Source organism: Aulonocara sp. 'chitande type north' Nkhata Bay, linkage group LG7 (assembly GCF_057382095.1).
Source record: "Aulonocara sp. 'chitande type north' Nkhata Bay isolate Kocher_YH1m ecotype deep benthic linkage group LG7, A_spYH_male_GT1.1, whole genome shotgun sequence".
Classification (NCBI taxonomy): domain Eukaryota; kingdom Metazoa; phylum Chordata; class Actinopteri; order Cichliformes; family Cichlidae; genus Aulonocara; species Aulonocara sp. 'chitande type north' Nkhata Bay.
Genome location: NC_141350.1, coordinates 13178685 through 13195017, shown reverse-complemented (window position 1 = coordinate 13195017; position 16333 = coordinate 13178685). Strand labels below are relative to the sequence as shown.

General features: G+C 39.4%; 2 protein-coding genes and 1 long non-coding RNA gene across 5 annotated transcripts in view; 1 reads left to right on the top strand and 2 right to left on the bottom strand.

Annotated features, from left to right (window-relative positions):
* The window catches only part of LOC147324692 (uncharacterized), an 82907-nt gene that overhangs the window by 57334 nt on the left and 9240 nt on the right, over nt 1-16333 (top strand). The gene's annotated exons all lie outside the window — the stretch shown is intronic.
* anxa2a (annexin A2a) lies at nt 1922-6049 on the bottom strand. The gene is made up of 13 exons (XM_086298688.1): nt 5953-6049; nt 5322-5374; nt 4943-5036; nt 4347-4441; nt 4125-4238; nt 3890-3980; nt 3621-3700; nt 3390-3449; nt 3107-3200; nt 2893-2988; nt 2690-2748; nt 2312-2434; nt 1922-2209 (listed from the first exon to the last, which is right to left on the bottom strand). The coding sequence occupies exons 2-13, from the start codon at nt 5367-5369 to the stop codon at nt 2150-2152; spliced, it is 1014 nt and encodes a 337-aa protein (XP_086154814.1). The 5' UTR covers nt 5370-5374; nt 5953-6049; the 3' UTR covers nt 1922-2149.
* ice2 (interactor of little elongator complex ELL subunit 2) lies at nt 6290-15808 on the bottom strand. Of its 3 annotated transcripts, none has more exons than XM_086298678.1 (16): nt 15557-15706; nt 14185-14286; nt 13737-14088; nt 13506-13625; nt 13269-13403; nt 12930-13046; nt 12408-12567; nt 11492-11673; nt 10620-11400; nt 10368-10522; nt 10158-10287; nt 8993-9077; nt 8743-8793; nt 7038-7281; nt 6503-6564; nt 6290-6421 (listed from the first exon to the last, which is right to left on the bottom strand). In XM_086298678.1, the coding sequence occupies exons 1-16, from the start codon at nt 15568-15570 to the stop codon at nt 6379-6381; spliced, it is 2733 nt and encodes a 910-aa protein (XP_086154804.1). In that variant the 5' UTR covers nt 15571-15706; the 3' UTR covers nt 6290-6378. The 3 variants fall into 3 exon arrangements, 2 of the variants coding, with proteins under 2 accessions (XP_086154804.1, XP_086154803.1); XM_086298677.1 differs by having other exon boundaries at nt 6306-6421; nt 10368-10537; nt 15557-15705; XR_015130210.1 differs by lacking the exons at nt 6290-6421; nt 6503-6564 and having other exon boundaries at nt 7192-7281; nt 10213-10287; nt 10368-10537; nt 15557-15808.

Genomic DNA, 16333 nt, shown 5'->3' with positions numbered 1-16333 from the left:
TGGTGCTCTGCACAAATATACTAAGCCAGGTTCAGATGCGTCAAGGAGAGAGGAGTGAAGGCAAGCGTGAAGAAGCTGTCGGTCCCTTACACTGGAAGTTCTGTTTAATGCAATTAATTAATAAAAAGCACAAACTAATACCTTCCCGGTGTACAGTTGGTATGTCTGGCGGGGCAGCAGCAGCTATACAGCTGTACTGTGAAACTTTAATGCCGCTGGATGCCTAAAGCGATTGCCCGGGCCCTTTCTCTCAGGTGGGGGTGTGGGGCGGATGGGCGGGTGCAGGGCTTTTTCCACATATTCGATCAAACTAACAAAAATGTTTGAAAGTAGAAGAAGAAAAGGATTTTTGTGTGACCTTTAAAGACACTGAGGTACAGGTGCCTGACAGGATCCATATCAGGATCCAACTGACAAAAAAACCCCTCCTCACAGAGCTTTTTCCTAAATATAAAGTATTCCAAACTCTCTTCTGCTATTCAGATGTTATTAGGTGATTATATGGTATTATTCTTCACCTTTTAGACTTCAGAGTGCTTGTCATTTGGCTCTAGTTGTTATGGTAATGTGAGGTATTCCATCTCCTTCCCAGCATGCTCTGTTTGACATTCATGGGGTTAAAGTCCCCTGAATGATGAAGTGCCAGTGTTTGGGACAGTAAATTGCATCGTTTCAATTGAGAAGAGAGTTCCCCTTGGGTTTGCTGGAGGTCCCAACGGGCTGGCCTTGAACAGAACAGCATGTTGTACATCCATATAAAAAAAGTGAAAAATATGGTGGTACTTTTCCCTTTATGATGCAGAGATTAATCTGTCACTGTATGCGTGCATAAATCTCACTCACTCCTTTGCAAAATACTGTTTTATCTTACTTTATGCTATATTTTATTTTTTTATTGCTCATAAACACAAACCATCACAAAGGGCTAATGTTCTCATCAATATTATTACAAAATGACCATAAATCTGACGCCTTGTTAAAATTTGAAGCCGTTTCTCTTCTCAGCCATTCAACCACTGAAAATATTTGACAGAAGCATTATTTTATCAGGCGGTTTCTCCCACAGTAACAGATGGGCTTCTATCATATTTGAGCCACAGCACGCCGCTTTATTTTCGCAAGATTATTGCACTTTCCTTCCGATCCTTTCCTCATCGCTGTGTTCAGCAGCACTGAACTTGCCTTTTGGGGCTATTTTTTTCCCTTATACTTCAGTAGAAATGCCTTGACAACACTGTGGTGGTTATTTCATCCTGAGAGACCACAAACTAAACAGCAGAAACACGTTGTATAGACACTTGTTTAGTGGTATGCAAATCATCTTCGCCGGAGGTAAAATTAACATTTTCAATTAAAATATTAGCACCAAACAAACACAGAAAAACACACTAATGATTAAATCATCTTGATGGAATCTCATAGTGGAAACCGAAGCTTTTTTCTTGTAATTCTTTATCTGAAAACACGCAGCACTGCTCACACTGTACATTAATGTTTTTATGGTCGTGAATCTTTATGTTTGCAAATGAGGCTTGCCATCGAATGTCTGAATTGGAAGAAAATGTATACAGTATTTTTTTTTTATATTCAAAGCTCAGAAATGTATTTTCATTTCTTGTGCAGACAAAATGTTTTTTGTCATTTTCATTTCCTTTCACATATTTATAAAATGCCCAATAATTAAGAATAAGGATAATAATGGTGGGTAAAAAGGTTGCTGTTAAAAAAATATTTTGTCATATATCTTTTGGTTTTTTTTTACATATCTGCATTCCTTCTGCAGATATAGGCAATGTAAGGCCCAGAGACAGAGGGGCAGAGCTTTCTGCAGCTGCTTTTACCGTTTACATATATCGCCCTCTGGTGGCGATTCATGTAAACATCCACATAAAGCAACATTGAGGCAAAAAAATGAGCAATGTTCAAACAAAGCAACTTTATTTCCGTTTTGGTATAACAAACAAACCTTGACACAGACTCTTCATGTATGAAATACAAAAAAAAAGACAAAAAAAAATCTCTCCTTAAATGTTGCATTCAAATGCAAATCCAGAAAACATGAGATGAGCTTAGGAGGGCTCCAGCTGATATTCAAAGCGCAGCTTTCCAGCTATGGATAAAGAGGCTCTTTTGCATCTGATGACTCTTTTTATTGCCCTGGTCCACAGAGGCCAAGCAGTACCTTCTGGTAGTCTCCCTTGGTATGTTCCTGGAGAAGGAACAGAAACAGCAAGTCAGACATGCTGCATGACAGAACAAGCTTTACTGTAAATCACTCATAGACCAGAGGCAGGTTAGAAAATTCACTTGCCATAATAGTCTGTTGCAGAGATTGCCCAAAGCAGGACTTGTATTCAGAGCAGATTTTTCTCAGGTCCACCTCACAGCGTGACACAATAATTCTGGTCACCATCTTCTCTTTGGCCCCTTTACTCTGAGGAAACGAGCACAAGTCAGCACTTAAGTTGCACACGCTCCAAACTTAACTGCAGCAGCTGATGCAACACTGTTGTAAGATAACTTTTGTCAATTTTGGATTCTCTGTGTTCCTGCAGCTAAATTACACTTTCACAAGCAGATGTATTTCTTACATCTGCTAGATTAAAAAACAAAACAAAACAAAAAAAACAGTCTAGCCCTCAAAATAGCCACATCTCAAGAAAAAGGAAAAGAACAGTAGTGCGAGTACCTTCATGGCTTCATTGAGTCTTTTGGCAAAGTACAGCTGTTTGTTTTCAAAGCACTGAACTGGAACAAATAAAAAGAACAAATATTAACAGGAGTACATCTTACATTCTGCAGATATGTTTCTTATCACTTTGAAAGGAATTCTTAAACCAAAACTGGGGAGTTGTCGTTCATTCATAATCTAAATGCACTGCTAAAGTGTACCTAGCACCAGGAAGGATGTTTGCAAGTCTCCTTTAACTTCCTTCACAATGCTCTCCTGCATGTCGTAGGGGCTGTAACTCTTGTACTTCTGAAATACTAAGACACAGAAGAAAAAAAATCTTTGAGTGGTGTAATGGGTCCATTTCACAACTTGCAACAGAGGATCACAAATCCACATGTATTAATAGTGCTCTTAGTAAAAAGGATGGGGCACCTTTTTGGAGGTGGGGTACACTTCTCTCAGACATAATGGAGATCCAGGTCGCCACATCAGTCCCTTTAATTTTTATTCCAGCATCATAGAGAGCCTAGGCATGAGGAAATATCCTTAAACAGTGCCAGAATTTAGCTTGTGGCACAGAAAAGAGCCGTTCATGGACAACGAAAAAATTTCATTCGTGTCTAATTATTCTATATTAATTATTCTATTATTCTATACATGACGGGAATATAAGACCCAAACAAAAATCTGTTTAATTCAAAGGCAAACAACTTACTCTGGCATCTTCATCAATCTTTTCATAGTCTGTAATAGAGGACGGTTCAGCTCTCTTGGTCTGCAGCAAAATAAACAACATTCAGGTCATTTTCACAAGCAACTGCTGAAAAGTCATTTTTACAGGTTATATTTGGCACCAAATGCCTGCATGGATGTAATTATGAAAGTTTCTTTTAATTTGTCACCTATATGTATGTAAATCTTAAGGAACAATGCAGCTACGTCTCACCTGCACAAGAGCCAATAGTAACTTAGCGAAGTTTCCAGAAGTATCTCCAGCCACATCTTTGTCCAGTTCCTTTTTGAACACTATAAAAATTAGATTTTCACGTCGGGGATTTAGCCATCTCTTGAAACCAGAGTAGTCACATAACTTGATTTATGACTGATTAAGACATGATATGATATGTAATACAACAAGAACAATGCATAGTAAATGAAAAGCACGCAACCTCAACTGTAATCTAAACTTTACACAGGATTTCAAAGTGTACTTACATTCCTTGTAGACCTTCTTGATTTCTACCAGCTCATCATTACTACGTGAGCACAAAATCTCAATCAGTGTTTCTTCATCAGTTCCTAATCCCTGAAAAAAGGAGAATTTTAAACGATCACACCTGAAAGCCATCTGAAGACATAAGACTAATGGATTTTTGTTTCCAGCAGAGGGCGGTGTTGCCCTTCCACAAAATCTCCCTGAGAGAGAAAAAACAAACAAACCACACTTTACCTTGATGGATGCCTTGATCTCTGAGGCATCAAACTGCGCCGTGCTCTTCATCAGTCCAAGGATTACAGTTTCCAGTGAGCCAGACAAAGCACCCTTCAGGGCTGAGATCATGTCCTATATAAATTATAACAGCATTACCTGATCATGCTTAATGTCTGGCATATTGCTGAAAAGACAAAGAATGGCACTTTAAAGCCATGAAGGAGTTTAGGCCTGCTGTACCTTCTTTGCCCTCCTTTCATACGCAAAAGCAATCTCTCTCCTTTGGGCGTATGTCCGCTTTGTTAGGACATCAATGATGGTCTGCTCATCCACACCTGATTATACATGATTTGAACACATTAATTACACAAATGAATGAATTTTTTTTTAACAATACTAAGAAATCTGATTAGGTTATGATGACAAAAGAAAGACACAATCAGTAAATCCCTACAACAACCTTTTAAAAGAAGAAGAGGGGATGGATATACACAAATATCGTGTCTGAGTAAAGGTTTAAACGCAACATGGGCATAAGGTGTAATTTCCTCCTATTCTTATTTGCAGAAAAACATTTTTCCACTCTGAACACATTCTTCACCACAGCACGATGGTGGGCTGTTAGGAGTGCCAGTAGCTCTCAGTCAGCAGCCAGAACACAGCTCTGCCAGCACTGGGGCGTGGACATGGAGATGTTCCCAATGTGGTCCAAACATTTTAAGCCACGAGGCTGACTCACAAATACCAGTCACTCATCTGTTGCAAGAATTTGCAGAACCAAGCACCATTTCTTTTTCCTTTTTTTTTTTTCCTTTTTTTGGAGAGAGAGATCTTGCCTTTGGTTTTGATGGCGGTCTCTATCCTGGCAGCATCTTTATCAGGGTCAAAGTCAGGAGCAGGTACCACAGTGGGGAACAAAGGATCCTGACCCTGAGAAGTCAAAGCAAGAAGTAAACTAACTGTTTTGTTGTTAACCTCTTAACCTCCATTAGGAAACTGGTGGCACACAAAAGGTCAGGTTGAGTGCACGAGTTCAGCTAATGTCAGTTTCCCAGAGAACGTATTTTAGTATGTGACTGAAACAAAGCTCACCCTTAAAGCTAAATGTGGCAGGCTACCGGTGGAGAAGTTAAACATTACATATACATGCAACAAATAAATGATAAAATAAGAGTTGCCATGATAAAGAAGAAAAAAAAGAAAGCAGAACTTTACCCCAATGTTGAGAGACAGCTGTCCCAGAAACTCTGATACCATAGCCATTTTCACTGTTGTGGGGAAAAAAAAATCTCATAATCAAATCTCGCTATAATCCTATCACTGACTTGCACAAGACCATGTTTATTTTGACTGGAGATGTAATCGTTTGAGAAGGTAAAGCAAGGTCTTTCTAACAAAGGCAGAGAAGTTAAATCAAGTTGTTGCTTTTTACAAAGCCGAGTGACTGCAGGGGAATTTATTCCTTTGACGAATGGTTATTTCTTTTTGACTGCTCTGCCACATTCAGAGGAGTTTCTAGTAAAAGATTTCAGACGCATTAGAAACACCGAAGTGACACGCCCTGGAAAATGTGCTGCTGCACTTCGATGTCGTAAGGCAACTGAGTTCTTTCACACGTGGACAAGGGGAAAAAACTGCTTTAAGAACCTGAAGAATTAAAACTTAACTGAAACTTAAAACAGAAGTGAGACTCTTTTATACAAACTGTGAAAATGCAAGTCATATGTCATGATTCGTGAATGCAAAATGCCTCCTTAAAACTCCTTGAAGCTTTATGCAGTGTAAACTGAACCATACTTCCTTTTATTCTATTAACAAACAGTTGACAAAATTCCAGCACACTTACCTGAGCTGTAAAAGCTGAGATGATGCACAGATTTGTCCTGGTGATGTTTAAATGGATTGGGTGTGGAGGCTCAACTTTTCAGAGATATGAAAAGGCTTCCCACTTCACTTCCCCTGACGGATTCCCTCCCCCTTTCTGTGGACTCATGACTCCACCCTAATCTGCTACGAGTCAGCAGCTCAGAGTTTTCCCACACACTATTCAAAGTGACTGAAGCCTTGTGCCGTTAGGAGAAATCCTAGGTGTGTCTGATCCCAACTTCCCACAGTCAAAACATCCGAACGTTATAAATCACTTTCAGTTTATTAACTCTTTTTCACACAAAAAGTAAACAAAATACATACAAACATACCTTTGAACAAAATTACAGGTTATATAGAATAAAAGTGCATCAGGATCCACATTTATAATTTAAGGACTTTGCTTTTATTTCTTTAGGCATGCATGTGCAGCTCCTCCTCCAGCTCTTCTAATGCAAATCATGAAGTTATATGACAATACATTAACAAAGGGATCTTAAAACGACTTTTGAATTAGCTTTTTCACATACGTGTTACGCTTGGCTGTACGTTTCTTCTGCTTGCACGTCTTCTTGTTGCTTCCATTGGTTTTCTGGTAGGATGGACAATAAGAGAATATGTTTATTTGTCATTTTCAGAAGGACTGAGTGCTCAAAGTTGCTTGGCTGAAAACTTGTTTTACCAAAAGCTGTTACGGTAAGTGAATAAAGAATGCCGTTCAGCTATTTGCTATGTTAAATTTCAGACAGACCTCCAATGAATGTCTCAGAATCTAAACCAGAAAAGCCAATAACTCTTCTCAGTATTTGTCCCTGCTGTTAGTTTTAGGCTTTGCCATTAACAAATATGAGGCAGCTTCTGGTTCAACTTGTTAGAAGAGTTATTTTTGCTTTTACAAATTCTCTGGAGTGGGGGTGGGGACTTCCTAGATATTAATATAAACATAGCAACCTTTCCGCTTGTTGCTCTTTATTAACCTGGGCCACATGTCTGTTGTTGTGGAGATTTTTTCCCTATAATGTTTTGAATTAACAGGGTAACTGTAGCGAAAACATGAATACAAACCTTCACAATGGGTGTTGGTGGAAAGGTGCAGGGGACCCTTCCATGTTGCTGGTGGAAGGGCAGGACTACAGCTGGATCAACAGGTATCCAAGGCACAAAGCCAAAGGCCGGGGGTTGTGGAACAGAGCTGTGGGCCTGATGCAGGTCGTATCCCCCCAGATTCCCTTTTCCATGTGCTGCTTTGAGGATGGTCACAAACGGTTCCCCCGATTTATGTGCAATCAGGTATCGTCCTTCCTCTAACCTACAAAAGCAAACAAAGTCCTTGAGACTGTGTCACTCACAGAAACATGTTGTAGCACTGCAATGATTTCTCCATTCTTGGAAGAAATGATGAAGAATGAAGCGCTGACAAAGAAGTTGACACATGTACCGAGTGTCATTGAGTAATTCTCTGATTGAGTAATTCTCCAGCGCAAACATGAAGGCAGACTTGCGTCACAGTTTTAGCCCGAGGCAGCCAGAGCGAACAGTGTGAACACTTCATCGGCTTAAACAAAGCTTTACAAATCAATAGCCAACTTTCTGATAACCTGAAGGTGATGAGCAAGTTTGAAAGAAAAAAAAAAAAACTCCTTGGGGTATAGACTTTACATTCAATTCATCAACATTTAACCAAACACTATAGAGTTTATAAAACAGGTTGCCCTCAACAGGAGCCTCGTAATCTTGCTCATCTTCTGTTGTAGCCTGCAGGTCTTGTGAAAGAAGCTCTGAGGGGGTCAATAAAGGAGCAGGAAGTCAATGATGCACTGTTATGTTAACCAAGTCATACAGAAATTAAACCAACATATTGAAAATCAATCGACATCAACTTTTGTGTTCATTAGTGTCAGTACTCAGGGAGGGATCCCTCACTCATGTCTGTCCCGTCTGTAACATCTGAAAATAAAATATAATAAATAATAAAAACAAAGGTCGATCAAATGGACCAATACGGCAATGCCACGATGATCCATTTGGCAAAGTAAATCCATTGGGTATCCTTGTTGGTCTTCAGACAACAATTCTGATGGCTAAGGAACCAAATGGGGCAAGCAAAAAGAAAAAAAAGTACTCAGGGAGGGAGGGGGGGTCTTATTGCTCTAAAGCATGGTGAAGGCTCAGTCATGGTTTAAGATTAACAAAAGATAGAAAAGAGCTGTCAGATATTATATCCATACCATCTGGAAAGAGTCTGATTGGCAACTGGCTTCCTTTTCCAGCATGAAAATGACCATAAGCACATCGTCATTGCAGTAAAAGCTTAACTGGAGAGGAAAAACACACCATGGAACTCTATCAGTCATGGTTTGGCCTCCCCAGAAGCCGGGCCTCAACATTACTGAAGATGTGGGATCATGTTAACAGAGAATAAAACAAAAGACAGCCGACATTCAAAGAAGAGCTTTGAATGTCCTTCAAGAGGCCTGGAGGACGATTCCTGGAGACTGCTTAAAGAAATGAAAAGAAAGTTTGCCCAAGAGTTCATCCAGGTTGTATTGAATTATAAAGGCGGTCACACCAAATATTGACTTTCAAGTGTGATAGAATTATATAAACTCTGTTTTTGCTTTATATAATGTATCTGCATGTATGTTTGTACATTTTAATAAATCTGTGCACACACTTACAATTATCAAATAAAATTTGGGTGGAGGATCTCAATGACAACAATATACAAACAAAAATAGTAATAATATAATTTGTGTCAGCAACAACTTACCCAGTAAGTTTTTTCAGTAGGTGGTGGAGTATATTTAATGACTTGGAAAGCCTGGAAAAGAGACATCAGCAAGTTTCAGTCTATCTGCTTTACTTGGCATCTAACAGATTCAGAGGTGATGAAAAGGCCTGGATTATCAACACTGACTGAAACTCAAGAAGACAAACTCGAAATCTTAAGTAACACAATCATTCTGAGATGATTAGCTTAATCCTTTTTATCGACACACATTTGTTGAAACAACACTCACTTGAACCCACAGGAGACGTTCTGCTTCCAGTCATCAGGCAGCTTTCGCAGCAGAGCTACTTTTGATGTGTGTACATTGATGTGCGCTACAGAGTCATGGAGACAGGGTGAAAGACAAACTGAGAGAACAACAAGAGCTAGTGTGCACATCAAGAGCTTCACTTCATCATCCGTGCTATGTCTGGTGCTCACAAAGTAATTAGTCTGTGGTGATTTGCCAGCATTGTTAACCAGCTTGAGTGGGTGTTAAGAAATGCTCGTTGGCCCCCTCTCATCTTGATCCTTCCCTGCCTCCCACTCCAGCTGGAAAGGCCTGCATATTTCAGCAGTGTCTTCCTTCATTTGCAGAGTGTTTTAGAGCTGACAACAGCAGCCATAAATACACAATAGCAGAATGCCCCATGACAAACCACATGATAAACCACAAAGAGCCAAGTAAATAAGGAAGTCTATTAGCACCATATAATTTCAATAGCTGGGGGATATTATTTATTTCATATAGCTCAATGTTCTTACCACTAGTGGCAAAACCAGACATTATTTTGCCACACAGGCCTGTTAGCCATTCTCTTGAATGGCTACATTTACAGCAGTGAAGCTGAACATATGAAACTTGTGCCAATGTGTGTACCTTTTGTGAACTATAAAGGTGTTTAATTAATCCAATAGGCAAAAGGAACACAGAACATGCATGTCAAGATTACATGAGTCAGTTCAGTGAACCTAGCACAGACAAAAGGTGCAGTCTTTCCCCGAATCTTGAGTCATAGATAAGCAGCACGGAGACACTGACAATGCAACTCAAGCCCAAAACAACACTTAGCTTAGCTTTGCACACTGCATTCACTGTAATAACACATGATCACATGTGGCTGTAGCTATGGCAACTAAGTAAACCTAACCATTACAGTCAGAGGAGGACGATGAGTCATCTGAAGACTATTTCTCTGGTTTGTGGAAGGATCTGCCCCACTGATTGTATTGTGGCCTGTTTTAAGCTGTCTAAATGATACATTGGCTATTTCCTTGGCAACGAGGTTAAAAAAAGGAAAGCCAAAGGGTCCCTCCTTTAGCTCAATTTAGAACCATGTGTGGAACATAACCATCATCATTTTAATAGTATCTCAAAGCAACAAGTTTGAAAGTAACAAGGATAAAAACGTTACCTATGTAAGATACTGTGCTGGAGTGAAGCAAAGTCTCTGTCCACAAGTTGCATACCTCGCTCCTGGTTAGGCACTCAACACCATAACACAACTGGTACTCCAGCTTAGGCAAGACATGCACTGGTGTATGCTATTGGGACAGATCAAATGTCAATATTAAAAACAAATCTCATTCTGAGGATTGTGCATATACAGAATGAATGTTTATACCTGGTTTTTCCTGCTGCCTACTTTTCTCGTGTGGGTCAGAGAGACAGAGCTGCGCACCATGAGTAACAAGTCTTGCAGACTGTAGAGTTTATAAAACAGGCTGCCCTCAACAGGAACCTCGTAATCTTGCTCATCTTCTGTTGTAGCCTGCAGGTCTTGTGAAAGAAGCTCTGAGGGGGTCAATAAAGCATTGCATGGTAATCACGTCACACAGAAATTAAACCACCATATTGAAAATCAATCAACACTAACTTTTATGTTCTTTAGTGTCAGCACTGAGGGATGAAGAGTTGGGGGGAACCACACAGGTTTCGCCATCCTTGCTCTGGTTTCTCTCCAAAAATGAAGACACACACGGTTTAACCAGCAATGTTGGATGAGAGTGAACTGATGGCCCTGCACATCGGGTGGGCGACTTAGCAGAGCATTTGGCCATCTCGTTGGCAGACTTGAACATGGCTGTCTGCATGCGCAGGATCTCACCTAGCTGGTCCCCAGAATCCTTTGCTCTTTTGGTTTGCCGTCTGGCCCTTGTAACTCTTTGAGGGGAAGACATCTCTGAACTTTCAGGGGTGGACTCAGAAGCAGGAACAACTGGAGGGTCTGCAGAGCACGTTACAGTTTGAGGTTTACTTTGTTTTGGGACAGTGTTCACTGGAGACATCGAGTCATCAATGACCAGTTTCTCATCATCCGAGTCTCCAGTAAAAGCTTGGTCTTCATCACTTTGCAGGGCAGGGTCTTGTCTTGCTTGTTCAGTCCCTGGTTGAATGTGCTCACTCAAAACCTGCTGAGCTGGCTCTGACACAGAGTCGTTAGTTTTTATTGAGGAGCTGCTCATCTCTTCACTGAACGTTTTAATCTTTTTTGAAAGTGGGGACCCTCTATCTTTTTTACTTTTAATATAACCACCCTGTTCATCTGGGATCTTCTTACACTTTGACGTCTCTCCAAATGTCTCCAGGTCGGTGAGATCCACCTCAAAATCCAGACCACTGTTTTCCAGAGAAACTTTGCTCCTCTGGGAAATTTCCTATGTCAGAAACAGAAGAAGAAGAATTGCTCTAATGAAATAAGACCAGATAACACCACCACTACCACAGTTAATTTACACATAAACATACCTGTGAGGGGTTCTGCTTATTTACAGGAAGCTCTGTCATCAAATGGAACACATTTTTACTTCCATTCTTCTTGATGGACCGCTTCAAACTCTCTTCATGATAGATATGACTCCTTTCTCTTACTGTCATTTCAGTCTTCAGGAGTGGCGAGTCTATATACACAGTCTTCTTCTGATTACCGACTGTGAATAAGAATAAAAAGGGCCATGTGAAACAGTACCACCGTCAGGCCATATATAACATCAATACACACAATAGCTACCTAATGCCTAGTTTATGGTCACCACATTGGCTGTGCTGTGCACCAACTGTGATGTCCTCACAGTCTTGTTGCAGGAAGCAAAGACATTTTTGCCAGTTTTTGCCAGGAAGTGTCATCTTTTCAAGCTGTTACAGCAATGTTGTTACAGATTCTTCAAATTTGTGAGCTCCTGTACTGACATTTCAGTGAAATGGAAGTAATGACTGGCACGCGCACAAGGCTACAAAACTACAAAAGGTGCACAGCAAGCTAAAATGACGCTAAAGTAATGCGTGCCAGCAGTTGTGACGTCACTTTTGCAGCACACCACACTTCATGAAGGTGACAACAGTGAGCATCAATGAGGTATTAGATACTCTATGTGTCTCATAAACATATAATTTATTTCTCACTTTTAAAAAATGTGAACATGTCTTCTGCTCTTTTCTTTTTTGGTAATCCTATGAAGCTCAATTCTGCAGCATGTTTTTGTTAGGTCATAATATGCCCTATATTCTTCAAAACAGAATTTAATTTAAAACCTGTTAAGTTTAAAAAGGGTAATCTATATTTTTTTCTCGCTTCACCATGATAGCACATTTTTAATTGCTGGAAGTAAAACTTAAACTGGCTCTAATTAACTTCCAGTACGACAGCATGTGATGTGTGCTGTACCTTTTCCTTGGTTTAATTTGACCCAAACAGGCAGTTCCCATTGCTCCACAAATTCAGGGCCATGGTTGTCCAGCAGCCTGACCAAGGCATCTCGAGTCAAACAAACATGAGGCTCATAACAAGCACAGAGCTTCTCAGCATTCCCATCACCACTGACAGTCTGGAGAGGGAGGGGAAAAAACAAAACACACACACACACACACACAAAAAAATAAATAAATCACACTACCAGAACATGAGAAAATCTTCTGTATCAGTCAAACAAACACAGATGGATACACAACTTTCTACAGTTAAACGGGGTTTGACATTAACATGTGTGACCTGGCATCTTTCAGAAAAATGCAATAAGGTCTAATTTTGCTGAGCAAGACATGAACACCCTCTGGTGTCTTTGGTGAAAACTGCAAGAGGCGAAAGAGAATTTCAATAGACCTGAGGTCATGAATCTCATTCTAGCAGTAAAACGTGTCTGTGGCTTACTTTGATGGAGCAATTACAAAAAGTGAGACAATTGCTTACAGCATGCATGTCCTTAGCCTTTTTAGCTGGAGGATTCTCTGATGAAACACTCTGATAATCCCATGCAAGTTGTGCATCAGCAGGCACTATCTTGTGGTCTGTAATATTCACACTGCCCTGGAGAAATAAAGGGAAGAAATATGGTAATAGAGAAACTTAATCAACAGCAAAAAAACTGATTCTGCAATTCAACACTTGAAGCTGAGAAGGTATCAAAGTGATGATAAAAAATTTTTAAACAAGGAAAAAAAAAGACATTTTAATTTCTGAACAACTAAATTATATACGGCTGTAGTCTGATACTGCTGAGACTGAAAAGCGGCTGCAGATGTACATTACCATATTCAGCAGCTGTTTTTCAAAGGTCAGCGCCAGCCCTGGATCGAATGTCCCTCCTGTTAAACTGGTCAGCTCGTGGATCTGGTAGAACTGGGGAAGCGTCCTAATGCATTCCAAACAGCTCCTTAAAAATTCCTTAAAAACAACAAAGAAAAAACAATTAGGGTTTGTGTTTCATTGCTTATGAACTAAACCACATAAAGCTAACGAGAGGTGCAACTGATGGAGTATCAGTACCTCTGAATATTGCATAGCTCCTTGTGATATGAAATTGTAGTCATCAGCACACATTCTAGCCACATCTTGGAGGTAGCTATTGAAGTGCATCACTTCATTGTTCACTCGTGCCTTTAAGACCTGGAAAAAACAAGCAAACAAAAAAATCAGGGTCTTTTTTCCCCAAGTAATGGAATTACAACTACCAGGACTAAGCTCCCATTAAGAGCATTAAGATGCAAATGCTGATACCTCTGGAGGATCCTTGGTTTTCTTATTCATTAAAAAACCAAGAAATGTCTCCTGTTGTTTGCTAGAAATGTTGGACAGGCAGGGATAAGGGAGCCTGGGCTCGGGAAAGGGAGCATCTTTCTTAATCTGCTTCTGCTCTGCTCCTGATTTTTTGGTATCCTCAAAGTCTCCTGTTCTTTCAACGGCTTTGTCCGCACTTAGATCCTCACTATCACAGCTGTCCCAGCAGGATGCTTGGCTGCTGATGCAACTGTTGTCTTTAAACTCTGCAGCTTCATTTGTGGAAGGAGAGCGGGAGACTTTTGCAGCCCCATCAACCCACTCCTGTTTGGCTTTGGCATTCTCTACAGGACTTGAAGAAGGAGAATGAAAACACGAGTAGAATAAACAGATAGTGTAAATGCACTTGAAATTATAGTTTACTTTAACTGTTAATTTAATAGCATACCCTCGGAGAAAGGCCCACAGTTCTCTGATATTAGGTGCAAGGGAATATTTGTCATAAACATCTCTGGAAAAGAAAGGTCCTTCAGGAACTGGGTGGTCTTCCCTTCAATTTAAAATGAAAAAATAAAAGATATTAGAGACCCTATGTTGTTATTAAACCCGTCCAAAGTGCCAAACGTTTCTAGAATTTAACTGGTGTTTTTATATTGCTGTTGTATATTACAAAATATTGATTACTACGGTAGATAAACTTGTTTATGTAAGACAAAAAGAAATAAAAAAGCCACCTGACAGATAATTAACAAAAGTATAAATATTCAATATTCACTTTAAAAAAAGTATTTTATAAATAAAATTTACTGACTATGGGGGGGAAAACACCTTCTGAAGTTATTTTCTTAAAGGTTTGACTTAGTGTCGCAATTTCAAGGTATCTGACTCAAAGTTTCGAAAAAAATACCCCAACTTCATATTTAACTTATGGATGTTTTTTTTTTAATCCCAGTGATAATAATAGCAATATCACAATATATCCAAAAAATGTAATATATACACAATTTGATTTCATTTTTCAGTTACTTTAATAAACGAAATATTAAAATATATTTTAATGCACTATTTTTTTGCACAAATATAATTCTAATTCTGGTATAAGTCTTATTATTATCAAATCAACGTTTCCGCCAAACAGAGAGTAAACAAAGTGAAACACGTGTTTCTCTGAGAGAAATGTTGCGCAGCTGTTCTCAGGTGCAACTTCCTGTTTTCCCTTTCAAAATATAAAAGTTGTTTTGTTGTTGTTATAATGAATTCTTGAACAGAACTGATTATAAATTTAAAAAAAAATAAAAAAAAATATTAAAGTTGTAACGTCAGGTACAAACAATACAAAATCTAGTGTTTAGCTAACGGTATCAGCATACTGGAAAAATGAGCGAGAAAAACGAAATAATATAGAAACAACATTATTTTTTTAACTGGTAAAACAACATTTATTTAGATTTTTTTTTTTTTTAAATGGTGGAAGTGTCTAACAGTTCTCTAACTTCCTGTCTTATTTAAGCAGCTTGACAGACAGCTAGCCAAGGATAAATAACATGGTGCAGCCTCGTTTTGTAAGCACATGTTTCGGCTCCTGTTCGGAGTTAAACATTAAAGGTTTTACTCCTAAGGTAGCCACTAAATGGGATTTGAGTCCATATAAATAACGTTAAGTCAACGCCGCACAAAGCGTAAGTGAGCTCTCTCAACTCCTGTTAGCCAGCATGTGCTAATCCTTACTTGATGTAGCGAGCGTACTTAGCTCAAGCTGACAAATAATATCCACAAGGATTCAAAGGACAGAAACCAGTGGCAGTGAGAATGCTACGTACCATGTGAGCTCCATGGTGGTCTGTGACAGCGGTCCACAGGAAAAACTGCACTACTGTCTGTTAACTTTAGTGTTATCTGGCTAACACACGTTTGTTGAGCGACAGTATTCGTCTTGGTAAAATTCTGCTGACATTAACCGCTCTGTGTGCATTGCTGCCCCCTAACGGATGGTAACTATTAATCAATCGATTTTATTATTTTTGTGTGTGTGTGTATTTGGTTACAAATAAGATGACATTTCTTTGCAGCTTTGCTTTAGTGCTCGGTAACAGTTTCCCTGCCCATCTATGAAAGAGAAAAATACACTTGAATGTGTGTTCACGCCAACAGCCTAAAACATCTCCATGGTGTCTGTTTACAAATAACTCTCCTTACTTTGAATTAAGGAAGACCTTTTTTCATCAAAGTGAGGGGAAAAGAGCATGCTGTATTCTAATTTTGCTACGAGCAGGTAATTCCCTTCATGTAATAATAATGTCCAAAGAACCTTTGCTGTCCAGTTCTGAGCCCCGTCTCTGTGTGATTTCTGAGACCGCTGTTAGTTGCTATCTTGGGGTCTGTAAAATCTTATTATATCTGGAGATACGAGTCCCAGCTCTAGTACAGATAATTATAGGGAGACCTATCTGGATCTCTTGCTCATATCCACAGCGGTCTCAGGCATTAACCTGAATGCAGCTTACATGCTCCACTACTCTGCTGAGGTGTATGAAAACTAAGATCAAAAACACCAAAAGTAATAGCACTATTTAACATTTGACAAACTTAAACCCTTC